This window comes from Chamaea fasciata, unplaced genomic scaffold, assembly GCF_029207755.1.
Source record: "Chamaea fasciata isolate MVZ Bird 193981 ecotype frontalis unplaced genomic scaffold, bChaFas1.0.hap1 SCAF_4, whole genome shotgun sequence".
Lineage (NCBI taxonomy): Eukaryota > Metazoa > Chordata > Aves > Passeriformes > Sylviidae > Chamaea > Chamaea fasciata.
Window position 1 is genome coordinate 73,559,265 of NW_027094089.1, and position 27,712 is coordinate 73,586,976.

At 45.9% G+C, this 27,712-nt stretch overlaps 1 protein-coding gene across 3 annotated transcripts; it reads left to right on the top strand.

Moving 5' to 3' along the window:
* Window positions 1-1,139: 1,139 nt before the first annotated feature.
* Window positions 1,140-27,026, top strand: TMEM255A (transmembrane protein 255A). Of its 3 annotated transcripts, none has more exons than XM_066182005.1 (9): window positions 1,140-1,278; window positions 5,318-5,460; window positions 9,928-9,990; window positions 14,672-14,761; window positions 17,086-17,148; window positions 18,142-18,230; window positions 20,829-20,988; window positions 22,219-22,362; window positions 24,373-27,026. In XM_066182005.1, the coding sequence occupies exons 1-9, from the start codon at window positions 1,221-1,223 to the stop codon at window positions 24,529-24,531; spliced, it is 969 nt and encodes a 322-aa protein (XP_066038102.1). In that variant the 5' UTR covers window positions 1,140-1,220; the 3' UTR covers window positions 24,532-27,026. The 3 variants fall into 3 exon arrangements, with proteins under 3 accessions (XP_066038102.1, XP_066038101.1, XP_066038103.1); XM_066182004.1 differs by having other exon boundaries at window positions 1,141-1,278; window positions 20,826-20,988; XM_066182006.1 differs by lacking the exon at window positions 5,318-5,460 and having other exon boundaries at window positions 1,142-1,278; window positions 18,146-18,230; window positions 20,826-20,988.
* Window positions 27,027-27,712: the final 686 nt, after the last annotated feature.

Sequence of the window (27,712 nt, forward strand, 5' to 3'; positions counted from 1 at the left end):
GGCATGAGCAATTGTAGGGCACCAACTGCACTCCGGGAACACGCGTGCCCTGTGCTGCTGCAGAGCCCGGCCCTGGCACGGAACAGAATGGAAGAGGAACAAGAGACCTGTCTCCTCCGTCACTAGCACAGGGCAACTGAGCAGGAGGGGACCAGCGCCAGCCCCTCTGTCACAACCAGTGAGTTCGGGGCTTCTCTAGTTCGTCCGAAGTAAATAACTGCTATTTCTCTGGAGATGATGTGTTCTTCGCCATTAATTGATCTGGGCATTTGCCTCTCGTATCACTGTCAGTGTGCACTTTCCCTTTTCTCCTGGGAGAGGCTGATCATTAGGCTTTTATCCAGTAAAAGTGTGGGTTTTTAAAAGCAGAGATAGGATTAGTTTCTTTTAACTTGATGAAATATGCTTGAAATAATTACATGATTTGTGTTTAGCACTTCTCAGGCCAGGACATTAGAATCATTTACAAGAAATTATGAAGCCTGCTGGGAAGATGCTTTTATCCCCATTTTGCAGATAGGACATGGAATACGGAGGTTGAGGGCCTCTTCCTGCTCCTTGGCCATGGACAAGGGGATTGCAGATGATTGCTGTCTCCATGGAATAGGGCACAGGCAGCAACAGGCATTGCTACCTGTGCAGAGATCTCAGAGCGCCGAGAAATGAAACACTGGGCCGGTGGCCGCGTCGGGGTGGCTGCCCGGGACTGTCACCTGCACCTCGGGGAGGAGGGAGATGGGGAGAACGGGGCAACAGAGAGGTGCAAGGGAGATTTTGGGGAAGGACAGAATGTCCTGGGGCAGCTGGACTAGAGGAGGGTGGGAGCTGCTGAAGGCAAAGGGATGGAAAATGGTGGGGAGAGAGGTGGGGAGCCCCTCTGGCCGAACTGCCGGTGACTGCGCCTAGATCTCCCAGAGGCGGGACAGGAGCTCTGTCCCTCCGGAGGCAGAGCAGGAGCACTGTCCTCTCCGGAGAAGGGGCGGGAGCTCCGTCCCTCCCTTCCCAAGCCCCCCTGGGGAAAGGCCTCCGGCGAGGTGGCCCCGGCGCCGAGCAGCCGCTTTGGGCAGAGCCGCTCATCGCCGATCCCTGGCGGGCGCCGGGGCAGCCGCGGGCGGAGCGGAGCGGAGCGAGGCGCAGGCGCGGCGGGGCCGGGGCCGGTGCCGGTGCCGGGGCTGTGCCGCCGCCGTGGCCCGGCGGGCTGCGGCGGGAGCGGCGGCAGCATGCGGCAGTCCCTGACTCAGCAGCGCCCGGCCGGCGTGGCCCTGCCCGACTCCGTGGGTGAGTGCCGGTCCGGGGGGGGATCCCGCCGGCCCCGGGGACGCGGAGCGGGGTCGGCCGCGGGGCCGTGCGGGGCGCTGGGTCCCCGGGGTCCCCGCCGGGGCTGCGGCGGCCGGGCCGCCCCCGCCGCTCCTCCCCCCCCGCTCCGCCGCCGGCCGAGCGGGGCTCGGCCGTGTGTCCCCGGGGCCGCTCGGCGGGACCCCCGCGGCGGGTCATCCCGGACGGGGGCGGCTGCGGCCCCGCAGCAGCAGCGGCAGCATCCTCCGGAGCGGGGCGGAGCGCGGCCGCTGCCCTCCCGCACCCCCGGTGAGGTCGGGGACCCCTCGTACCTCACCGCGGTTTCCTCTCCCGTCCCACCGCCCCAGCCGGGCATGAGCCCCGCAGCTCCCCGCCCGTGCGCTGCCGGGCCCGCAGTCGGAGCCGTGGGGTCACGGCTCCCACGGTGGCGCGTTTCTAGCAGAAAAATGGGACGAAATGAGAGGGGCTGGGAAGAGGGAGGCTCGGTGCCATCTGCCCCCGGCTCTCCCGGGGTTAAAAGTAGATCTGGCTTCTTCCTTCCACAGAGCTACTCTGTGCCTGTTCCTCGCTTCTGGCTTTTCCCCCAAAGAACAAGATGGAGAAGTCGGTCGTGTTTCTATGCCATCTTGTCCATTTTTTTTTCTAATAATCCGGGGGGGGGGGGGGGGCGTGAATCAAGGGCAGTTCGAAGGTAAGCATTTTTGCAAACTTTTTAAAGTAATCTGGAAAAACTTGCTACAGCCTTGTCTTCGGAGTGGTTATAGGGCAAATATTACAAGAAGATGTTTCTGATGCTTAAAAGAAATAATCATTCTAAAAACCAGTGCCCGTTTGGAGTGCCATTTTGGCAAAAGCAATAGCCAGGCTATGGATAGCATTAATTTCCTTACAGTTTCCTAACAGAGTTAAGCACAGTGTTTTGGATCCTGCTTATGTTGTGGAAATCACTGCAAGTTTTGGGGTATCTGTTCGGGATAAATCACAGAGAAAAGGCTATTGCTATCTCTAAAAAACAGACATAGCAAAGCTGCCATAGCTCAGCTTCTGTGTGTAGAACTATACCAAGCTCAGGAGCAGAGAGGAAAATTATCTGATGGGGAATACTTTCAGCAGAAATTAATGTTGAGAGAGAGGATTTTGTCAGAGCAGTCCTTCAGCAGCTATTAGAGTGATACTGGGTATGACTCCATGTATGCTGAAGCAGCTGCAGGCATCCTTACAGAAGTACAAAACCACTTTTTTTACATGCATATCAAGGTGTTTTCAGAGAAGGAAAAAAATGTGATTAATATCCCAATACAGAGCTGAAGTGAAGATAGTCACATTATCTCCTCAGTTTCACATCTCTCTTCAGTATCATGTTAGAAGAATATGGCTGTTTTTTTCAGAACTTGAAATAAAAGCTTTTTTAAAATATATTTTTAATCTTATGGGGAACATTGAAAAGCTTTGAGAAAATTTCCAGTTGAAACCTTATGTTTCTCTTTTCTATTGAATGTTGGTGTATGCCAGTCCCAAGCTGGGAAACAACACAGAAATTAAGAGTGAAGAACATGATAGTGCTGAAACAAATACAGCATCTATAAATGGTGTTTCAAGACGCTTCTTTTAGGGTGGTTTTTGTGGTAACAGTTGTGATGGCAGTGCGGGAGCACTGGTTTGGGTGTGTAAGTGCTGTGCTCGTGTGCCCACGACACCCACCCAGCCATGCCCTGCACACTGGGAGCTGTGTAAGAAACACATGGTTGGACTTTATTTACCCTCTTCTCCTTTGCCATCCAAACCCTAGCAGTAATCAGAGGTTTGGTAATTCTATGGAAGCAAGATGGTTTCATCCTTTAAGTCCTTTCAGAACTGATCCATGTAAGAAACAGCAAATTTTCTCCAATTTTCGTCCCACTGCTATGGATTTTTTAAGACTTTTATGGGACACTTGCATTTAAATGGTTACATTGAAACTGAAGTGTGGCACAATGACAGTATTTGTGAGGCAACACATACAGAATGGCTTAATCTCTTAATGATTTTTGGATTATTTAAAAAACTAGATTTTATATTATTAACTTATTTGGCAGATTTAGGGGAACAACCTCAAATGTGACCTGCAGCAAACAGTCACATACCTTCATCTCCAGCCTGTAAAACGTGGCTTGAAAGACTAAGGATCATTGATAAAATATCCAGCCTGAATCTTGGGGTTCTCTAGGATTTATTTAGTATTTTTTTTTGTTTGAAATAAACAACTGTCTAGGTATTTATTCTAGCTAAGGACTAACCAGTTGTCAGGCTCCTTGCTCTTAGGACCAGTGATGTCCCAGTGGTGCAGTCAGACCTGTGCTCTGGAACATAAGCAGAATGTTTGTGGGTGGAGAGCTTTCCTTCTAGAGACAGCAGATCAGTCAGAAAAAATGGTGGTTTTTTTAATAAATCTCTCTTGCCTTTCAGGGAGAGCAGGGAGGTTGGACTGGATGACCTCCAGTGGTGTTTTCCAGCCTTACCCTTCTGTGATTTTGTGCTCTCCTTCTGTTGGGCTTTTAAGCCCTAAGTTTAACCCTTGTTCTGTGGTTTGATTTGGGTGAAAAGATCCAGCCAAATGCCCATGGCAGCTGTGCCAGCCGAGAGCATGGAGAGGGATCCCTCCTGCCAGCAGCACAGCTCCTGGGTCAGGCTGGAGCAGGTGTGGAGGAGCAGTGGGGAGCTGCTGTGCTTTTCCCTGTGGGGGGCTGTCCATGTGGAAGAAGGGAGATGATTTTTAGCAGTGTGTGTGGGCTGGTACAGCTGGATCAACGTAGCTGTTGGGGTGAACTGATCTCTTTATCTGCTGGGCATAAATACACGGACCCTATAGAAGGGCCTGTGGGCACCTGGGGCGTGCATCTTTGAGACAAAAAGCTGCCTAGCAGGGCCTGGTGTGCTCCTCTTTCTGGAGAATTTGGACAAGGGGGTTGTGCTTGGCTTTACCAAGTCTTTGTCAGGGTGTTTCTGCAGGTGTTTTACCTCACTGTGCGCAGGCTGCTAGGGAGCCCCTGGACAAGTGGGGATTCCCAAGGTGGTTTGCTTTAGGGAATACACTCAGCAGTGGTGAAAGCTGCTCCTTGCCATTGGGATACATTCCTGCCTTTCTCTGAAACACCCAGAGAAGTGCTGGGAGCCTCTGAGGTGGGAATACCCTTACCTGCTCCCATGGCCTGTTGGAGAGCCCCAGGCTGTGGGAATGGGATTCAGGGTGGCCCCAGCGGCCCACATGGAGTGAGGCAGGGGCCGCTACAGTCCATTATCCTACCAGCTGGGTTGTATCTACATAATATATGAAATATGATCAAAAGGATTATTCCACAAAGTGACACAAAGATGGCAAAGCACATGCAGACCAGACACGCCCTCAAAGATGTTGCTGAGCGTGGTGTCGCAGCGGCTTTCCTCTTGGCTGGTGGAATCACTCTTGTATGTTTATGCTCATTTGGAAAATCTATAAATATAGAAAAGAAAAAAATCCCTTCATCATCCAGCAGCTGTAGATGAGTTTTACTAATCCACAAATTCATTACTCAAGCATCTAAAAATACCTGGTTTTTGCTGAAAGTGGAGGAGAAGTCTGTTACTGGTGATGTCTGATTTGCATGGAAAACTGTGGATGCCTTATGATTACAGTCAAATTTCCCCTCTCAAAACAAGCAGCATGCAGTGGGATTATTTAGCCTGATGTAAGTAGACAGATCAGAAAGTATATAAATGTCTAATGTGAATATTTCTCATTAGCTCAATTGCCCCAGGCTAGAGGAGCTGGGAGACTCCAATGTATCTAAATGAGCTTTGCAGAGTTGCGGTTCTTAAGGCTCTCTTCATCTACGTCAGAGCAGTGTTAGTGAAGGTGAACAGTGACAGCCAAACCCAAAAATATTCTCAAGTCAGAAAAAGGGAAATTCATGGTGGTGTGGTTGGCAGTGGGAGGAGAAATTTGTGGTGCTGTGACTCTCCCCAGATGGAATCAGCAAATTCTGTTGTGTGTGTGTGTTTTTAGGGTCGTTCAATAGAAGAAAAAGAAATTCCCTCTACGTAACTGTGACTCTCCTCATTGTGTCAGTATTAATTCTAACGGTGGGCCTAGCTGCTACAACAAGAACCCAAAATGTGACTGTTGGAGGTTATTACCCAGGGGTTATTGTAAGTATAGAACTCCTAGGTAGGTCTAGAAAACTTATTGCCTACAAAGTCCCTTGTAATGCTGAAATTGTTATAAAGGGTGATCTTGTCCTCAATATTTTGCTCAGCTACTTCATTGTCATTTGATTTTTTTTTTAATTATTATTTTGCACCTGCTGCACATTCCCATGCAAAAATCACATCCAGGTGGCAGCTTCCTCTGAGCTTCAGTAATAACCTGCTTTTGAGCTAGTGGTGAGACAGATAAATAGATTTATTATGTCAGTCAAAGCAACTTTGGAACTTCTTTGTTTACACAGATCACACTAAGCCCAGGCAGAAGTAAGGGAAAGAAGGATCTTACTGCCAAAAGCAAAGAGACCAGGTCTTGAAACACTGGTAACATGAACTTATGGTCATAAAGTTTACTTGCAGAAGTGTTTAACAAATTGGAGTCCCTGGATGAGGAGCTGTGGCAGCTTGCCAGGAGAGCATGTACATCAAAGCCATGAGCACATCCGTTTCTTCTTTTTTTGTTATCGGCAGCTGAAAATGGGAAAGAACAATCTTGTAGCTTCTAATGGCTTAATTTAGAGAAGACCACTGGTGTCCAGCCTTCCTGCCATTAGATGTATACTCTCTTACAGAAGCATGAAGCATGTCACGACCCTCCTGGCATGAACAGAGGTCTAACACGAGCTGGAAAGCAAGTTCTTCTCTGTTCCTGTGCATGTCTAAGGCACGCTGAAAAAGAAGCACTGAACTGCAATCAAATTAGGTGTCTCAGTAGATTAAATGCAGCCAGTAGCCCCAGCTAGAGGCTCCTGGTGTAAGAGCTGTAGGATGCTGCACATTTGGTTTGGAGCTGTGAATTTTGAGGCTTGAAACCATTCTGGATAACCAGGTGGAAACTTGTTCTTGTCTTATTGCTGTTTAATTTATTTGCCATGCATGGCTGATCTCAGGGAACTTTATACTTTTCTGTGCCCAAGTTCTTCTCTGACTGAAGGAAGCCTCTTTACAGCCTTAACAGTGTGGAACATTGTTACAGATTATGTTGGGCCTCTTTGGTTTAGGTTTTCTGGCTTGTCCCAGTATCTCCTGCATTTAGGCCTGATCTTTTTCAGAGGGAAGTATAGAAGGAAGGTGTTGAGAAAGGTGACAGCCTGGCTCCAGACTCTCCACACTTACTCTGCAGTGTGCCAGCCTGAGCTGAACCTCGTGCTTCAGAGCCGGTCCTGCAGACTGATGCAAATGGGCAGAGTCTGCTGTTCACTTCCCCTTGACATCTCCCGAGCTATTTATGGTCCGGGAACGTCAGCATCACTCACGCTTTTTAAAGGCTTAGTCTACTCAAGGAATTAGTGAATTCCTGGACTTGGGAAGGGCGTTGAGTTACTTTATTCAGAGGCACCCTGGCAATTTGTTTTTGTCACCAAATTCCCCATCTAGGTTCATTAATCTGCTCTGTGGAAATGTGTGGTGACCTCACCGGTCTTGCTGCACAGGAAAACATTTCAGTGTGCTGCTGGATGTTTCAGAAGGTGCTTAAAATAGCCGATGTTTCATAACAAGCTGGGATTTCTCCCTTTACTGGGGAAAAAGGGCTGGCTACGGTGAATGAATATTAGGTGAGTTCAAGCAGATAGAGCCAGAAGTCTCTTTGTATGCTGGGTAACTTCTCTGTGTGTGGACCAGTTCCATGGCTGGAATCATCTTATGGAACATAGAATCATAAAGTCGTAGGCTGTTCTGAGTTGGTAGACACCCATCAGAATCATCAAGTCCAGCTCCAGGACAACCCCAAGAATCACACCATGTGCTTGAGGCCAATTGTCGAAATTCTTCTTGAACTCAGATATCAAATGTCTCATTGCTGCCATGCCTAAATCACCCTTCTTTCTTCCTTCAACTTGTGTTTCTTGGGCATGCACCTCTTGTTCGAGGAGGAAGCATGCAAAGATGTTTCCTTCTATGCAGGGGTTTATCTTCCCAGGCCTCTGCTTCCAAGGAAGGACAGAACCAAGCACTGGAGACCTTCCATACATCAGTAGGATTTTGTTTGATTGGGTTTTTTGAGGGTTTGAAGTTGGCTTTTTTTTTTTTCCCTAGCAGCTCAGTTTCTCATTGATACAACTGGAGAAGCTGAAGCAGAGGGTTCAGTGACATCCTGTAGCCAGGGTGCCTTCACCCTCCTCCATGACCATCCACACCTTCACAACTACATCAGTGAATACCTTAGCTGTGTCTTTGTGAGAAATGTCCTCACCTGTGGCTGGATGACAGACCTGGGACAGGGAAGCCTAAAGTACAACAGTGATGTTCAGCAGACAAGAGTAATGCTCAGATGCAGAAGACAAGGAGCCCTATGGGAGTGAGACTGTGAGATAGGTGTGCCGTCTCCAAGTTGTAACAGCTGCCACAATCTGTGTAAATGACTGACCTTTCTTAGGCTTTCACTGGCAAACCTCTTCTGTAATCCTTGCCAAGGATGTTGGCTTGGGGCTTTACTCTGGAAAAGCACATTCACTTAGTGTCCTGTCCTCCTTTCAGACAGACATCCCAGGGATCACATTCACCAGCAAACAAATGATGTAACTGAGGAACATTACTAAGATCTCTTTATCCCATCCACAGAAGAATGAGAAGTTTTTCCATTAGTGCAATGAGAATTCCTGTTTATCAGAATCCAACAATTTATTTGGTCTTCGCCTGCTAGATGTACACACTTGGTCTAATTTCTTCTTTTTGAATTATCTTAAATTATCTAGAGCGTTTCACCTCTTGTTTGAGGCTGCTCTGAAACACCATGCTGATATTTCTCTTAAAGCTCAAGGGCCACAAAACATTTTTCTTGAGCATTTGTCTTAGGTGTGCATTGCCACACAAGTTCCTTCCGCTAAATATCAGCAGACTGAAAATTACACCTGGATCCACATCACTGTTAATGCCTGAATCTCCCACATTTTTTTGCTTGGGCTTGAACTATAAATCTCCTGTTACTTTAGGAAGGTGGGGGCGTTGTTTGCCTAAGCTAAATAATAAGCCCAGAAGCAGTGGCAGGTCAGTGTGGGGCAGTTCAGCAGTGCCCCAGATCTCTGCCCTGCCTGTTTGCCATCCCAGTGGTAAGCAGACCCTGACTTCATTGCTGTGCTTCCCACCGTGGCAGTTTGTGTCTGATGTGGGAAGAGTGGCCTGCACGAGCTTGGAGTGCAAGCCAGGCAGTGGGGAAGCAGCAGCCTGAACAGCTGTACCACTTTAATCCCTGCTGTTTGAGCCACCTGCCTTCCCTGCCTGCAGCACTGCACCAAAGCAGGGCAAGGGAAGATTGAAGCCCAAGTTTACATCACATTTGTGCCTGCTAATCTCTGCACATGCGTCTGCCTGTTAGTACTGGATTCATTAAACTTTTGTTTTCTATTCCTGGATCTCAATAACCTCGATTCCAGGTTAGTTGACTCATTTTTGAATCACTACGTGATTGTCTCATGCCTTGTTTTTCTTTCTGGGGAGATTGGCCAATTATTGGGCATTCTCACATGGATCTTCACCGGCTCCTGGTCTGTTGTCTGGATTTGCACTTCCTTAATGTCATAGATCCAGCTGTAGGACTTATCCAGCATTTCTCATTTTGCCAACCCATGGAAGCGGGGTTGGATATGCTCTACACTAACCATAGACCTTTCTCAGTGTGACACAATACTATTTTTGCATCTTCCCTCTTTGTCCATGGTTCCTGCTTGAAGTCTCTGTTTCTGTCCTGGCTGAGGTGTGCTCTGTCCTAGAAACTTCTTAATGTAGCTTAAGGCTATGGAGAAAGGAGGTGGGAAGTTGTTCTCGTGGCTGACTTCACTGAGCTGAAATAAGTGTTGTCACTTACAGCAGCAAGAGAAAATGCTTTTGCAGCAGTACCTTATTCTGTTGGGCCAGTGTGAGCTCTTCTGGGAGGACACCCTGGTTTGATGCATCCTTACCCCTGGAAATGAGGGAGGAGTAAGAGAAGACAGAAAACTGCTAAATCTTCCAAAGTGTAAATCTCCCTTATTTCAGGCTTCCCACTGAGGAACTCTGTGAGCTGAAAACTGAGTTGGTTGTTCACATGCTCACTGAGTTCACAGAAACCTGGTCCTGGAGGTGTTAGTGCATTGGTCCTGCTAGGTTTGCATCTGGAGGCTCCTGAGTGTTTTTAGGGTTGTTCCAAGACAGCAATGCATATCTTCATCCACCAGCCATTTCTCAGCATCACTGTGGGGGGATGGAATTCAGAACTCATCCTTTTGATTTCTACACATGCTTTTAGTGCCATGTTTGGGATACACCTGGTAGTTCCTGCTAGTGAGAGACTCCACTGATTTCTTGCTAAAGGAAGAGTGCTCACACATCAGCAAATGTTCTTTTGCTGCTTCTGGATTTAATTGTGTTCCATGTGTTTGTAAAATATGTTGGGTTTCATCCTGATCTAAATGCTAACAATGCACTGTTTTTCAGCTTGGTTTTGGATCATTCCTTGGAATAATCGGATCAAACTTGATAGAAAACAAAAGACAAATGGTAAGCTCTTTATAAAAACTTCTCTAAAAAATGACAGGAACTCAAATATTGTGTGTAAAGTGTAGTGTTTTAGGTTTTCCTAACTCTTCCAGGGTAGTGTTGCATACCTCTGGAGAACAGGAGATGGTTTCTGGCAGCCTAGGAGCAGCAGCCTGTGGGCACTCTGCCTCCTGCCTCCACTCGTCTCCCTCAGGAGAGCAGCTGCAATCCCCCTCCCGGGTGGTTGTCCCAAGCTCTGGCAGGGAGATCCCTCCAGCCTTGCTCATGTGGGGCTGCAGAGTGCCCAGGGAGGTCATGGTGTCCCTGCAGCCTGTCCTGCTGGGCCGCTGCCTGCCTTGGCAGGGATGGAGGGGGCTCAGGGGTCAGATCAGCATTGTGTGCTGCTGACCAAAGCTAAGGCAGGTTCTGCAAAGGCAGATGGGTGAAATTCCTGCCTGTCCTAATCCAAAGTCTGCCTTTGTGCTGCCTTTGCTTTGCAAATAGCATGCTCCCTGCAGAGCAGGAGGAGAGGGTGAGGCAGATCCTGCAGGAGATGACATTTGCCTTTCCCACAGTCAGACAGGGTGCAGGGGAGGTGAGTTTCCCAGTGGATTTTTTTTTGTTGTTGTGTTCACCCTGGTTCTGCAAGAGCAACATATCCCTGTTCTTTCTGTCCTAGCAGGGTTTCAGCCTCTTGCTCATCTTGTATTAGCAGCATGTCAGTGTCTGGTTGAGCAATGACCATATTGTGCCAGTCCTGTACTCTTCACAGGAGTGCCCACAAGTGACAGTGTGGCTCTGACTTGTTTGATTATTTTGAAGAGCCCTAGGTGGCCTGGGCTTATTCTTTTCATCTCTCTATCATTTTGTGTCCTAAAAAACATTCATGACCCAGCTTTGCAGGGATTGCATCACTGCTGCCTGGGCTGGCAGTGAGCATGTCTCCACTCTCATCACAGGAAGGACACGCTGTAGCTGTCACTTATTGTCCCTGTACTTTAGTCACATGTCCTCCTTACCCAGGAGCGCTTTACAGCGTCAGCTTTGTCCACTGCATGTTTCCATGCTACCACTGGCCGTGGAGGATTTATTTTTTTCAAATTCTCTGAACTTCCCCTGTGTCCTAGTTTGCTAAAAGGCAGCCTTGGTCTGGCTTGTTGTGCAGCTGGAGGCAGAAAAAGTCAAAAGCAACTTGTGCGTCTGTGTTCTTGTGCATGTTCCTGTCTGTGACTGGCGAGTGTGAGGAGTGGAGCGAGCCAGTGTGGCTGTTGAGGAGAGCTAGCCTGAGGGAGCAATTCTCACTTACCCCAGACTGCTGACAGGAACAGACCTCTCTTTTCTTCCCCTCCCAAGTGTATTGACTTCCATGCTGTGCCTTCAGAAGGAAGGGAGAGGTTTTGTGCCAGCAGGGAGGGCCAGCTGCCCAGCAGTGCTGCCCGCACCACAGACGGGTCTGGCACACACCCCACTGCCCACTCAGCAGCTTCCAAGTGAGGAGTCAGCAGTTTACACGCCTTTATGACAGTCATCTGTGCCATGGAAATGTAAGATCCAGCACCTGCACAGCCCATGTGGGGCTGTACCATCACCTAAAGGGAACCTCAGCCCAGGACACTCCTGCACTATCCGAACCAATTTGTCTTTTGTTGTCCGAATGCTGCTTGGTGTGGCTGACTTCATCTGGAGTTACGTGAGTGAAGATCAATCAATAATATCACACTGCTCTATAGAGGGACTTCTGCTTGCTGCAGTAACAGTATTATCAACCCCAAATCAAAAATCTTATTGACAAGTTGAAAACTGGTATTTTTAAAATTAGTTTTGTCAAGAAAATTAACCCGCAGTCACTAGACGTTTATGTCTAAAAAAGGAGACAGAGGAGTCCTGTAACTTTATTCAAATAAAGAGAGAGGCCATGGGGCATTTCCCCTGGGGTCTCTCAAAATTTTTAGGGGATGCAGCCTCCTTTTTATTCTTATTTCCCAGCCACATTTCCTTCTCTCTTTCTCCACTGGCTGAGGTACTTGAGAGATGCAGACTTCCCAAAACACCTAATACCCCCTTCTAATGTATATCCCCCTGTTTTTCTTTTTCCTTGTGTCTCTGTTCTTTCGCTCTAAATCCAGAGATTTAGCACTGTCTCAAGTGAGTAACAGTTTGTGTCAATTAGTGGAATTCCTATGGAATTTATGGTTTCCCCCATTTCTTCTTTCATGTCCCTGTATCTGGCCTTATCTGCCATCACAGTTTGTTTGTAAAGACACCTCCTTCTCATTCCTTTAAATTTGTATGTTTCTATTTGCTGTTTGATGTTTTTTCTCTATCATAAATTCTCAGTGTTTGGTTTTGAGGCTTTTCTTTCTAAATCTGAGAGGGAGAAAACTCTGTGTAAATAAACTGAGCATCAGATACTTACCTCTTGGTAGGGCTTATGAAAGTATCATTAACTCTGGTTTGTTTTTTTCTTTTTAACCACCATATTAGCAGCTCCTATCTGCAAGCAGAGATGACCAACAAATTTCCTAATTGTATATATTTAGTGTTTGGCTCACTTCCTGTCTCTAAGGCTCATGCTATTTAGGGCGAATATCCTCTTTCATGTGTTTATGAAACAGAGGACAGTACTGAGAAAAACTAAACTTGCTGCAAAATAACCTATGCCATAAACCCTGTGTGTTCCACCAAGACTGGATTTTCTCCCCTTATGTGTTTTCACTGGTTTGGTGGTAAGACAGTGTGACTTTGTAATGGATGGTGTGAGTTGGGTTCCAGACATGCAAAGGATGGGGCTGAGTGGGGGAGAAATGCAGGAGTTTACAGCTGACAGAAACAGTGTCAGTGTAGGATCTGGTCCTGGAAAACTTGTCACTTGCTGCCATCTGCAAGTCCTGTGTGGCACAGCATCCAATATTCCAGTAACAGCTTGTTGTGATCATGACATGTTCATGTGGTCACTGGGATCATTTCACAGCCCGCTCTCTCTGCTGCTGCAGGTCTAATGTCTGTGCCTTGAATACTTGCCTCATCTAGAAAACCATTTTATTTTCCCTCATTTTTAAATAAGCAATTGTACAGGGGCCATTTCCACTGTCCCAGGTGAGCCCTCTGGCATCTCCAGTCATTGTTCAAGCTGATCTGGCCTGTACATGGAGGTTACTGGAACAAGATCTGTTTTCACTTAAGAAGATGTAGATAACACCAGTGTGATTAACCTAAAAATCCTGAGGTACTTTAAAAACACACACAGGATCCTTCTGGACTGTATTTGTCCAGAGGGTTGGCTTGTCTTTCAGAGAACTGGAGCCTTATGCAGTGGCAGAAGCTGAGGTTTGCAAGCAAAGTTAGTACCTAGAGCTTTGAAACAAACATCCCCAAGTCAGGAAACCTGAGATATCTGTCAGTCCTGGGTGGGCTAACTGTTAGCTTTGTATTTGGGCTGTAGAGATTTTTACTATGGCTTACAGCCCCCCCATGACTAAAGTCACCTTTGTACTTGTGGAAAAACAGTTTTTAACAGCTGCCAGCAATTGACACTTGAAGGTTGTGGTCACCAGAGTTGGAAAACCACCAGGGAGCTCCCTGTTCTTTACACTGAAATACTGTAAATATATTGAAATAACGTGTTTCAGTGTATGTGAAGTAATATTGAAAGCTGTTCCCCAAGCTGCATTTTGTGAACCTGAGTGTTGTGCTTGCCCTCCCTCTTCAGCCCTGCTGATACCCCCAGTGTGCTTTGGCAGAGGGGATTGGGATCAGTGTTGGGAGCTCTGTGTAAGGAGCTGGTCAGGAGCCCACTGGCAGCAGCTGGGCTGAGTTCAGGTGTGAGAGGGGCTGTGTCAGCACTGGTGCATGGCTCCTCTGAGCCCAGCTGAGCACTGGCTCTTTGGCAGACGTGGTGTTTGAAGTGGTGTAGTGGGAATAGACATTGTTTCTCATACCTGGATTGGAGATTATTTCTGGTTCACCTGCTGAATGCTTTCAGCCTTATTTTAAGAATGGGCAGGATGGGGCCAGTGGAAAAGGAGCATGCCTGTCTGACTGCCCTTGTCAAGCTGCAGGTGGAGGGAAGTCTCTCTCCTTGCAGCTCTCCATTGAGAGCCTGGATGGACTGTGCTTGGCACAGCCTGGCACTGAGGAGCCCAGCCGGTCTGCTGTGAGAGTGTACAGCGCCGATGACATCAGATGGTCACCTGCCTTCTGCTCTCATGGCTTTGTGCCTGTGCCTGCATCCAGGTGCTGTTCCCTGAAGGCACAGTCCCAGCAAAGAGGTTCACACACTGCAGTCTCCTGCATCCTCACAGCTCAGAAAGCGTTCACAGGAGCAGCTCCCCACAGCGCTCTGGAGTGGGGAGAGAAGAAATTCTCTCCTGTGTCTCCAGGGGAGAGTTAAGGACAGCAGCAGCCAGAAAAGAAGGTTTATTCTCAGCCCAAGTTTACCTGTTGGAGTAATGGAAAAACCTGCATTACTCTATCAAGTCCCCAGAGAACCAGTCTGGCACAATGCTCCTACTCCTGACACTTTGCCAGAGCAGACACACATCCCACTGCCTTCAGCCAGACCAGTCTGTGCAGCCCTGCAAACATTTGGGTCATTGATTGCTTGAGGGCTTATCGACTCTGGTTTACATATCCTTGTGAAGAGAGCACTAATCACTTGGTTGTGGAGAGGCAGACGATACTTTGCTTTGTTTTCCTTTCTCAGCTGGTTGCATCGATCGTCTTCATCAGCTTTGGTGTCATCGCTGCGTTCTGCTGTGCCATAGTAGACGGTGTCTTTGCTGCCAGACACATAGTAAGTGCTCCTAGGAAAACACAGGTCCTGCAATGCTTTTACTCTAAGAAAACCAGTGATGGTGTCTGCAATCCTGTATCAGGCCGCATCAAACCCTAATATATAAATATAAATATATATCATGTGCTGAATGAATGCTGCTTTTAATCACAAGCTTTAGAAAAATGTCATCATTTTTTAAAAAATGTTTTAAAATGTAGTAGTTTGAAGGCAAAACAAATGAGAGGCTCCAAGTCAGAGATACAATTTAATAGGGAAAAAAAAGGAAAGAAAGTAAAATAAAATCGATGCAATAATACAAAAGACCACTGACAGAGTCAGAATACAACCTGAGCGTAGTGATGGAAGCAGTCCAGATGAAGTGGTCTTCCTGAAGCAGTGATCCTGTAGAAAGGTCTGGTAGCTCGGGTCCTCTGGGAATCCAGTGGGTAAGCGCCCCTCTGTTGTTCAGAGTCTCAGCTTATATCCAGGCTGGAATGCTTGATTTCTCCCTCTGGGCGGAGCATCTCACAATGGGATGGTGAGTCATGTGATAAGGCCTGATGGGCCCATTAACAGGAGGTAGTCCAGGAGGGGGTTATCTGTCAGCTGTGTAGCAAAGGTGCTGATGGCCCATTAACAGAAGATAAGCCAGGGTGGAGGAGGCAGCGAGCACTGCCTCACCTGGTTTCAACAGTTCTTGAAGATGGTGGTAGAATATACTTCAACCCAGGACATAAAATTAGTGGGAAACACTAAGGTCTTAAAGCTTTGCTTTGGATTTTTTTGGCTTTATGTGTTAGTTACTGAGTATCAGAACACTTAAGATGTAATGTGAATTACAGCTATTGCCAAGGGACAAAATATGAGCAGTAACATCTATTTTGTTTTAAATATGGGCAGAGCTAGTTCTTAATGCAGACTGAATCACTGGATGCTGTAGTAGAATGAAGCAATTTGATACACAGCTCACTGAAGCGTTACAATATAAACAGGAAACATTTGCAGTAGGTTCTCAGTTTCCATTTAGTGACTTAAAAAAATTATGAGCTACTCCTGTCATGACCCATCACTAGTACAGTGGGATGTGCAGAAGCTTTAGTTATTAGTATAGAAGTAAAAAAATTCTATTTCAGCTTTTTGATTGAAAGTTATAACTGCAAACAGGTTTTTTTTTGTCCTGCAACTCTGCAGTTTGATGACCTTCTTTGAAATTTTTGGCAAAAAGGGATAAAAAAGACACATTTTCAGTTTATTTGTATCAGAATGGAAAGGAATTGCAGACCAGAATTACCCACGAAATGAAAACTCCCCGTGTCAGCTGGCTAGTTATGCTCCTTGTGATGCTGTCTCTTCTTTCCTGCCCCTGAGCATTCTAGTGGTAGAAAGGTGGCTGGATGGCAGGATTTGCTGACAGAGCAAAGGGCAGCTATGCTCAGTTGTGTGATGGGTGTCCGTCTGTCTGGGCCACCTCTGACCCCCTTTGCAAGGGTGTGACCTCATGGGTTGGGCTGTGGCATGAGCTGGCACCTCCTCCCAGCTGGCTCTGGGGGTGGCTGTGTGTCTGAGGCAACCAGAGCTGGGTAGTTTTGATGACAAAGGCTTTGGTTTCTGCCTCTTGATGAACAGATGGGCTTTTGGCCTCACTTTACCACCTGGCAGTCCAAAAATGTCACCACCTTGCTGGAGACATGCTCCTGCCATGCTGGCACAAAGCATTCTTCTTGTTGCCAGCTGCTGCCACTGCCCTGCCACCCAGAGCTTTGGATGAGACACCTGGAGAGCCAGTCTGGCTGCTCCTGGGAAAGGCTCGTTGATGTGGATACACAGCTGGGCATTGCTTTCCCTGAAGTTTTGCCTTGGAGATCAAGCTGCCCCAAACGGAGGCATTAATGCATATTTGCAGGCCGGAATGTTGATGATCCTCCAGAGCTTTCCCACAAGACACGTAAGAGCACAGGAAGGACAAATTTGCCAACAATTAATGAAAAATTGCTATGATTCTGCAAGAAGAACCCTCAAAATAGGTCAGGCAGACCTGGGATGTGTCTTGCAGGATGAGGAATAAATCTTTCAGTTCAGGATGGCCACTATCACCCAAACAGCCCAGCTTAAGAGACTGTACCTCCCATGCTGGCTGGAACAGTTTCGTGCCTCTAAGGACCAGGGTTAAACATCACCCCGGGTTCAGGGGGCTGGGGAGGGGGCTGCAGAGCCATTGCTGTATTAAGGTGCTGGTGTGAGATCAGGGTCTCTCTAAAGCCTGGTCCCTTTCCCCAGACACTTTGGGTGATTGTGATTTCGATTTTGCTGCAGGGCTAAGCCTGCTGCTTTTTCTCTGGCAGGATCTGAGGCCGCTGTATGCGGGGCGATGTCAGTACTACTCCAAGAGTACCACCCCACCAGAGGTGAGAGGTTCTGCTGTGTCCTGTTAAGGGACCAGCTTCTTGGTGCAGGTGGAGGAACCTGCTGCCAGGCGGCTGCTCCAGCGTCCTGGAGGTCTGCAAAGTGAGGAGTGGGTGGGAGGCTGGGCCTGGGGTGGGAGCAGGATGCTGGAAGCACTTGGGAGGTGGGTTCCTCCATGTACTGCCTCAATAGTGAAGGTGCAGATGAAGAGAAGGGGATGTAGGATAGGAAAATTCACCAGTTTCTCTAGATCTTCAGCTGTGCATTCATTGCAGGAGCTGGGTGATGGGTTAGGGTTTCAGACAGCAGTAATTCCTGTGTATATGAGCAGCAAGTAACAGCCTCTGCACCTCTCCTTTGTCTTCTCCAAAGAGAAGCCTGTTGGGGATGGATGATGCTGCCACATACTGATAGTGGGTATGGACGTCTTTGTCTGCCTTTGCTGAGCACTGATTGTCTCTCAGAGCTTTCCTCACAAGTCCACAGGTAGTTTTGCATAACCACTATCTACCAAATTAGAAGGCCTACTTGAGGGTGCAAAGTTTCATGCTAGGCCTAAGACTGTCCATGTGAACTGGGGTGTTACCACCCACAGGCACAATTAACCACTTCGGTCAGTTCTGCAGCACTGCGGGAACCTTGCTCTCAATTTGGGCCATGCTGTTGTCAACTCTGCGTTGCCATGGGGTGAGGTGCCTTAGTTCAGCAACGCCCTGGCTGCTTCTAAGAGTTACAAAACCTCCTTCCTCTGCAGGCATCTGCTTGTCTGTGAGTTCCCCACAGCAAAAGGAAACTGCTCTGTTCTAGCCTAGTGCATCTCTGTTCCAGTAACGGAGGACTTTGTGGGAGCAAGATAAGGAAAGAAAAATCTGCCTAGGGCTAATGTGGAGACCGCTGAGAAATCTACACGTAGAGCAGGCCAAACAGCAGCAGAAACTGTGCTTGAGGATTGTGTCATTCTGTCCTTTATGTGTTTTTTTTCTGTATTCACGCAGGCAGTCTGTCACCCACAGCGCCGTGCCCCCTGCACACCGAAAATAAAAACCAATACCTGCTTCTGCTGTGACCTGTACAACTGTGGGAAGTAAGCCAAAAATGCCACTCCTGGCCACGGGAAGGGCGGGAAGGGCGAGCAGTGGTCATGCTCCTTTGCAGTAGCTTGCAACTCGTTTGCAGGATTGTATCAGTTAATGACAGTTGTGGGAAGGGACCTTAAGTTCTGTTCGTTAGCAATGAGGAGTCCCAGACAAAAGCTAATCAAGTAGAGGTAGGTGTGAAATATACCGAGGCCATCCCAGCTGTGGGTTAGCATGATCTGGGGCAGCCCAGCTGGAAAAATGAAGAGCACAGGAGTTGCCATTACTTTCGTGCTTGGTGTTCTCCTCAGGTTTTCCACCTATTGAGTGTTACTTGTCTTACCACCTTCCTTCTCTGTTGGCACTGGGTTGTTTCTTTTTCTTTGAGAATATTGAAGATGCAAAAAAACTGGGACACTGTTCTTCTTCCCCTTGCCACAATTCCATTTCCCACACTGCTAACAGAGAGGAGAGTTAACAGGCTGGTGCCATCTGTACATTCATAAACCAGTGTTCTCTCTGCCCAGTGAATGTCTTTCATGCTCACACGGGGCTGGAAGGTGAACCAGCACTGTGCAATGAGACAGAAGGTGGTTACCAATTGAGAACCTCTGCAGAGTGATCACACTACTGAGATCGGGCTACTGTGCCTAAGCCAGATATATTTACAGCATGCGCTGCTTATACCTTGTGGAGTGTCCAGTGTGTGTCAGTGAGTAATTAATAAATTGATTTTTTACTGCTGGCTCTTGCCTAGGGCTGTTTCAGGCTTAGCATTTCTCACAGTACTTGGCTGGGCTGGCCTCCACTTAAATCACTGACTGTGGTGGAGGAAGGTCAAAAGCTGCTGTTGGGAGAGGGTGGGTGGTTCCCTGTGCTGGGAAGTGTGATCCCTGTTCTCTGTAGGACTTTGTGTGTGTGAAAGAGGGGTGCTGCTCATGCTTTCCTTGAGCAGTTTATAGAACACAATCCCTTTTTACTAGCTGAAGAGAATGATACACAGAGAACTGATTGAAATAGAAAAGCTTGAAACTTTTCTGTATTTCTTTTGTTTTTGTTGGTATTTTGTTTTTCCTCAGTCCTGGTTCTGGGACCTGCCCCTGACCCATTTCCTCCTATCTGATAAAAGATACCAGTTGTTGCTATTTTAATCTTGCTTGATACCACACACATCCTGCACTGTGGAGTTGCTGGATGGTGTCTCAGTAAGATAGGCACGGACACTCAAGGCTGGTTAGTGCACAGGTGAAGGATGGAAATAATGGAAAATGTGACAGCAGTCTTGCATTCTTCCTGATGCTGGGAATCCTGGCTTTGGCAGCACGGGGCAAGGCCCTTGCCGCTGATGAGGACGTGCTGAACAAGGCGGGATGTTCTCACTGAGAGATCTGTTCGCTCGCTCATCTCCATAGGAACGAGCACTTGCAAACAGCACATACAGGTTTTATTGTTAGGGGATCACGGTGAGAGCTCAGGTTACACTGAGGTCGTGCTAGCCAGCAAACAGGTTTTTGTAACCTGGAGTTAAGCTCTGCCTCGATTCTGCTTGAAACCCCCATCTCTCCTTGCAATGTCTCCCACAGTGGCCTGCTAAAAAGAAGGGTAAAGAACTTCTCAATTACTCAATTTCTAAGTTGAGTAATCAGCAAAGGAGAGTTACTCTTGTGAAAGGGGGCAGTTTCCTGCAGGCCTTGGGGAGTCTGCTGAGGAGCTGAACCTGGATCTCCTGCTTCTTTACCTTGATTATGAGCTGGTTCTTCCCCCTTTTCTCAAAGCTCTCATGTGCTTTGAGCCTAACCCTATGTGTGAGCTGGGAGATAAGTCATTCAAAAGCTCTTGGTACTGTTTGTCCCTGATAAATATGCTTTCTGGAGGGGTATTTGCTGTAGGTCACTACATCTGGTGAGCTGTGCTGAAGGCCAGCCTGTCCCCCACCCGGCAGTCAGAGAGAAGTCATTCCTGAAGAATTCCACTGCAAGGCTTCAAGGAGTTCACATGTTGCAGGAGTTGCTTTTCCTTTTCCAAAATAATGACCTAACCAGATTTGACCGAGTTTTCTGTCTCTCTTTTCTGCGTGTGGAAAAGGTTCAAAATGTGAGCAGAAAGACCAGCCAGCCCACCTAGGCTGTTGTAGGGCTGTGAGGGGCACGGAGCTGGACCTGCTTTGTGGCTATGCCCTGCGGAGCCAGGCGGGAGCTATGCTGGTCTGTGCCCATCCCACCCAGCTGCTCTGTGCCTGTGGGGCCGCTGCTGCTCCTCGGAGCACAGACTGGTTTCCCAGGGTAACTCCAAGACCGGTTTGTCCTTGGTAAGCCTCCATCACCTCTGTGGAGATTTCATATGAAAGAAATAATCGGCAGGTTGAGACACAAAGTCATTTGTTTCAGAACGGAGCGAGCACTTAGTGCAGGGAGATCATGGATGCCACAAGCATGGGATCTAGGGGACTTTATCCCCACTCCCTTGGTAGTAAGGTCCAGGTTATCACTGAGCTGCAGAATGCATCTTACTGTCCAGCAGTACTGCTTAGGTTTTATGATATGTGGTGCATTTTTTCATATACAGTGCATTTATCATTACTGTTGTTTTTTTTACTAATCTAGCAGAGTAGAGATTTCTGGAGGGTACTATGAATACATTGATGTCAGCAGCTGCCAGGACATCATCCACCTCTACCACTTGCTCTGGTCAGCAACAATTCTGAACATAGTCGGGCTATTCCTAGGGATCATTACAGCAGCAATACTTGGAGGCTTTAAAGACATGGTAAGAGGATATCAATTTATCTGTGCATTAAAGAAAACAAATCAGGCAAATTGCCTTTAAAAATAATAATGGAAACTATTGGTATTTCAGTGCAAATGATCTATGCATTACTTCAATCAGGATGGAAAGAAGGGCAAGAAATAACTATAATGAAAAAGTGAAAGTGATTCACTTTTCTGATATTATCAACACCAGGCACAGTTAGAAAATATTAACAGAATTGGGAGACCGTATTTTCAAAAGGAGCCATCAGAGAGACATTGGCAATACCAGGATGCTTTAAAATAAGCTCTTTCTTAAAAAATTGTTTTTCCTTTTCATAGTGTTCATATTCTACAAGGAAAACTGTGGTGGTTGCTCATTAATTGTTGATTTTCTAGTAGCAGTCTGAGTTTTACAGACTGTTTAAGCAGCTGTGTTAGACTAAAACTCTCCATCTAATTTCTTCATGGTGCAACCTGAGAGAGTGAACTGGGGATCAAAACCAAACTTCAGATAATTAAAAAAATACTGTTCTAAAAATGTGAACTTTGAAATACCCTCACTTAAGCAGGCTGCCTGTTACCTTCCATACAGTTTTGTTCTAAACTGCACAAATGAATGGGTAGAACTGAATGTTCAACAGATACATTTGGTGCTTTTTTAGTAACTTGTGACTTATTTGGAATAATACAAAAACAGTCACATAGAAAAGAGATTTGTTGTCCTGGCTATATGTTTTTCTTACAAAGAAATCTTGGGCCCTGCAGTAAGGGTACCTTATTTCAGAACTCTGAACTCTTTTCAGAGTCACCAATACCTTCCCAAATAAAACAGGAGACATATTCCCAGCTGTGCATCATAGCCCTTTGAGATTTGATCCACACCAGAGAGCCCGTAAACCTCTTTAAACAAAGTTGTATAGAAATGAACAGCAATTAAAAAAATGCACCTAATTTGGAAGTAATGAATCATTTCTCCTACTTGTGAAGATGTAAATCTGTTTTGTGTGAGAACTGGTGTGCACTGGGCTACTGCCAGCTTGTTCTGTGGAATCTGAAACAATAAATGGCTGTGGAACTTGGAGGTTAGCTGCTGCCTGAGAGGGAACTGGATTGCCAATTGCTAATTCAACAGAGTTGAGGTCTAAGGACACACAGTGCTCCTTTAAATCGTTTCTGCTTTCATTCAGCTGTCAGCTTTCTGTGACTGGGTTTGCAGCCTCATACTCTCTTCTTTCTGTTTTTATAGACTCCTTCCCTCCCTACGCTGAACTGCAGTGTTGAAAATGCACACCCTTCAGTGACCTACTACTCCAGGCCACAAGTGACATCTTACAACTCCTACTACCACAGCACTCCTCACCTGCCTCCCTACTCTGCTTATGACTTTCAGGTGGGCAGCATTACAGGCTGTTTCCTTGTTTAGCAGCAAGGTTAAATCCAGCCAGTCTGCAGGACTACTGGGGTCTGTCTTCCTGTCATTCACGCAGTTTAATTGTCTTGTTCCTGCAGAAAATACCAATTTTTTCCTATTAGGCATTGGTCCTTGGCAGTGGTCTCTCTTTACTAAGGCAGTGTTTTCCTGAAAGCTGTCCTTGAAGTGAAAGCAAGAGGGAGGACCTGCTGCCTGCCTGCCTCCCCATCACTTACTAGTAGAGATCACATTAAAAATAGGAACTGCCTCTGGTACTGCCATGTTCTGAGGACAGAGGCAAAGCCAGGTGTTCAGATGCTAAATTTTATTAGGCCAACAGCTGTGTCTGAGAGAAATAGATGAGCTTTTGGAAACAAGCTATTTGAGCTCCTGAAGAGGCATGATACCTAAAAAGCTATTTTGTTGGGGTATTTTCCACATGCTTCAGCTGGCCTAAGAGGGGTCTCTCCAAACATCACCTCTGCTGTAATGCATCCCTTCCTCTTTGAGCTATGGAGCTGTGCTGTTGGAAATGGCGATTTCATGTGAACCTTGCTGTCAACAACAGCTTTCACTTGTTGAAGCAGATGAGGACATTTCCTCCTCCCCTCTTCTGTCAGGTGGATGTTACCACAGGGGTGGTGTTAATTAACGTATCACACAATCACCAAGACTGGAGACTTTTTTTTTTAATTAAAAGAGTTTAAGATCTTGGTTGTCAACAAAGGGCTGTGTTCTCAGCCACCATATCCCTCATCTGAGCGATGCATTAGAGGTAACATGAGTCATAACCTTCCTGTGTCTGCTGCTAGTGCCACAGGACAATGCTGTTGTCAGGGCTCCTAAACATAATTGAATACTTATGTCAGAACTTCTAGGATTAATTTGTGACTTATTTTTGAGATTCATGAAACATGGGACAGTCACTGGTGCTGTGTAACTAACTCTCTGCAGTTACAAAAATGTCAGCCTCTGTGCATGCCAAACAAAGGTCTGCTACAAAGTCCTTTTCTCAGTTTCTCAGCAGTTCTAAGCACTGTCTGACCCAGAGTTTGCCAGTGTGGCAGCCCCAGTAGCTGCAGAGAGCTCAGCATGGGTGATTTCCCTGCTTTGTAACTGGAAGTACTGCTGGGCTCTGCTAACACTTACAGTTCAGCCTGACAGATCAAAGTGTCTGGGTCTCACTGCTGTGAGCACAGGTGTTGGCTCAGGAGGCAGCACAAAACCTGGGCATAAATTCAAGTCCTCTAAATTTAATATACCCTCTTTGAAATGAAATTCCAAGGCTTAGCCTTGCATATCTCCCAGGGAACTTGGGGCCTGCATGGGAGCATTAGCTGGGCCTCTGGCTGTGGAGACTCTTTTGCCTTGAGCCCTACTCTACTCCAGGCAGTGACTGTACCACCCTGGCCCCTCTCCCTTGCCATCCCACAGGACATGGAGCAAGCCCAGCCTTGCCTCTCAAATATCTTCCGAACGATGCACTCCCTCTGGTGCAAGAATGCTTCCCACTCATTCCACACATTTTTCACAGGAGAAAAACAACACGCCAGAATTCCTGAGGAAGCCTGGGCCCTTGCAAAAACCTGGCTTTCACACACAACTCTGAAATGACAGACCCAGGTTTTTGGAGCAGCCCATTCAGTGTTGCTACTGGTTGGTGTGTGACACCCAAGATTTGAGATAACTCATCAGTTTTCAGTTGCCCAGTCTTTGTGAAATGTAGCACACACACAGAAGTTATGAGAATTTTTTTTTAAATGTCTTCGATTTTTGGATCTAAGGAGCCTCATTTTTCAAAACTGTTACTAACAGGCTGTCCTTACCTCGAATGCAACAAGTTATCTGAAGTGTTATTTGTATGTACATGATTCACCGAAGTGAACCTTGAAATGTTAATTTTGTACTGTTTGGTAACTAAATATCTCTTTGATACAGTATTTTCCATTAGGAAATGGTTACATTACAGCCTTTGCTGTCTCCCTGCAGCATTCCAGCGTGTTTCCAGCTTCCACTCCTTCTGGCCTCTCGGATGACCCCCAGTCCCTGTCACCATCTCCCAGCTATATGTGGGCCTCTAATGCGCCGCCTCGTTACTCACCACCCTATTTCCCACCTTTTGAAAAGCCACCACCTTACACGCCATAAAGAATGTGGGGAAGAAGAAAAACAGTATTTGCCATCAAAATAAGTGTGAACATTTTGTATTTATATTTTACTGTGGGAGGGAGCAGGAGAATACAGAAGATAATTGCAAATAAATACATTAGATTGGACTGTCCTTTTTTGCGAGACTTATTTCAGAAGTTTAGCAATGACCTGTGTCAAAGGGGATAGACTTCTGATCTTTTTATGAGTCATTGAGTAGCAGGTGACCTAAATTTCAGCCTCTTCAGTTCATATAGTCCTTGATTTTTAATCAAGTGATCCAACACAGATGACAGATTCTCGTCTGCCTTACTCCATCTTGTGCCAAGCTGAAGTAAGGGTAGCCAAGATCAATAATTGCTCAAGATTATGTCTGAGGTGAGGGTGCAGACAGCATGACTCGACACTGGTTTTGTTTGGCGTTTGGGCTCCAGTTGCTGGGATTTTGGGGATCTAGCTCACATCACTTGCTGGCCCAACACACTGGAAAAATTCTGGGGGGAACTGTGACAGTGCCTCAAAATGTAACCCTATTGAAAAGGATAACATCATAGGATAGCCTCATGTATGTGTAGCAAAATAATCAGAATATTGCTTGGGGGTGGGGGGCAAGCTGTTCTTATTTCACATTTTTTCTTAAGATAAAAGAGGAAATGGAGTTCTCTCTCTGAATTCTGTGTAAGTAATGCTGAAGTCAAACAGTTTTGGTGGTTGCACTGCCTAAATTGTTCTTGTATTCCTATAAAAAACATCAGGAACCGTCTACAAGTCACTGAAACAGTGCAGTGAAAATGTTATTTATTTGTTTGTTTGTTTACCTTTTCTGTGGTTGGGAATTTCTTTTTAAGTTTGTACTTTTAACTTTTTTAATGGACTGAATCGGCACCCTGAATAAGCACTGGTTTAGTAGCTGTTTTATGGGCTGCACATAAGGAATATCCACTACTAGTTCTCCAAGATAGAAGTCTCACATGGATGAAATTCAACACCCTGTAATATAGGACGAAACTGAGGAATTTGCAATTACTGTTGTGACTTTCCTTTAATCTTCAGCTGATGACTGTGCTGATTGATCTAGATTCCAGCAGATTTTGCATGCATCCTGCATAATAAAAGGTCAGCTTTGATATGTGACACACTGACCTCTAAAGTGTGGTTCTACTCCAGGAAGTGATTTCAGATGATGGATCTGAGCTACTCAACCTGAGCATTCTCAACTGCTTACTTCAGGGATAAAAACAATATTAACATTTTACTCCTTATTTCCTAAAGATATAATTTCCTTAGCATCAGTTTGTTGACCCTAATCCTCAGTTGCCTTCCTTTCCTTGCAACTGATGCAGACAAAAAGGTACCTAAAAGGTAAATGTGGCTTTCAGAATCAAAATGGAATACATGCCAGTGGGTTGGGGGAAAATCCAGTTGGATTTTAAGCTGTGGCTCTTACTTTTAATTAATTTAAAAAAGAATTAAAATGCTGTCAACATGGAAAACAAACACTGAACTCTCTGATCTCACTTTTCAAAGTACACCCACACTTTATAATGCTGTTTTTAATTCTATGCATTTGCAAAGCCTTTAGGCTAGACTGCATATTAACTTTATCACTTCCACTGTCAAATACTAATCAGTATGTTAGTTCAGTAAAGGATGACACTATCCAGAAGCAAGAGTGACTTTTCTCCAGTAAGAAGGGAAAATAAACAGCTGGAGAAAAGAATGCAGGTCACAGGATTTAAAGCAGTAGTGTATGTAGAACATATCCTGGTGTCATTTTGTTTTACTATAGGATGTTGAAGTGCAGCTCCTATAAATTTGCATACTGGAAACAAATTTATATACTGGGGCATCCTCCATTTTATATTACACTTTATTGAATTAAATCTTGATAAAGAAATCATGGGCAATTTCAAAACAGACAGTACTTCTCTTAATAAAATTCCCCACAAAACTGGAATCAGAAGGGCATATTAATTTAGTATCAGAAAACATTTTATTGCTTTTTCTTTGAAATAAAAGCTAACAGTCCTGTCCCACTTCTGACAAACACTGCACCATTTGTGCCTGTCAACTAAATAGGGCTAGAAGGACAAGGGGACACCACAGGACAGGACTGAACATCCTGAAGAGAACAGAACTTAGCGGCAGAGAAACAATTAGGAGATGAATTGTGTCATCAGCTTTGAGTTAAAAAATACTTCCCTTAGGAAATTATCCAAATTCTCATTTTTTTCTAAGGAATATTTTAGCAAAAATTACATTGCTGCTTTAAATTCACTGTAATAGGACAAGTACATTTTCACATTTAAAAACTTACTGGTGATATTTTCTGTTGAATTACCTGCTTCATTCTGCTTGAGTAAAACTAAGCATTTAATGTAACTGCAACATTCTGCACTGTATTTGTCATTTCTTATGAGAATGTCAAGTTCGTGATTCATATGTACCCTTTTATTACTTTGCCAAAGTTAAATAAAATTGTGTGACTTTTGTAAGCATTTGCCAATTCTATTTTACATGTTAGCAACCTTCCTGTTTTACAAGCATCTTTAAGGTTATTTGAAAAAAGTGTGTAAAAATTGCATTTAAAAAAATCAAAGCAAAAAAAAAACCCCAACAAACAAAACCCTCCCCATCTTTATTCGCTATGTTGGAGACATATTTCTACCAGGATTCCTTAAGTTCTGTTTTCAAAGGTGCTCATATCCCCACACTTGATAATTCTGCAGTTTTACCCACATAACAGGGTGGCCCGACCTCAAGCCCTGTAAAGTTATTACTGCTGATTTTTCACATAACACAGATCTGAACAATCCAACCAGTCTCAGAGTCTCAGTGTCTCCTTTGCTTACTTTGGGCCTAATGCTGTCCTGGTGATGTCAGCTGCTCCTTCATGTCAGCAGAGCGAGGCAGAAGCCCTATGCCAAGGAGATAAAGGCATCTAGAACATAATTTGATATATTACTCATTGAATTGCATTCCTTACATCTAATAAGTCTACACAAAGTAAGCGATTATTTCCTGTTGGTCCCAGGTCACCAACAATGGAACTCTTGCAAATCATAACCAGTCAGCAGCTGGTAAGAAGAGCCCAAAGCATGAGTGAGCTGAAAGTCCTGCACTGGTCACTATGTATGTTTTACTGGTCACTGGGTAAGGGTTTTGTTTTTTTTTTCTTTAC

Coding starts and splice junctions, on each gene's coding strand:
- TMEM255A (XM_066182004.1), top strand. CDS start 1,221: ATGCGGCAGTCCCTGACTCAGCAGCGCCCGGCCGGCGTGGCCCTGCCC. Junction 1,279..5,317: donor GGCCCTGCCCGACTCCGTGG/GTGAGTGCCGGT, acceptor GTGTGTTTTTAG/GGTCGTTCAATAGAAGAAAA. Junction 5,461..9,927: donor GTTATTACCCAGGGGTTATT/GTAAGTATAGAA, acceptor ACTGTTTTTCAG/CTTGGTTTTGGATCATTCCT.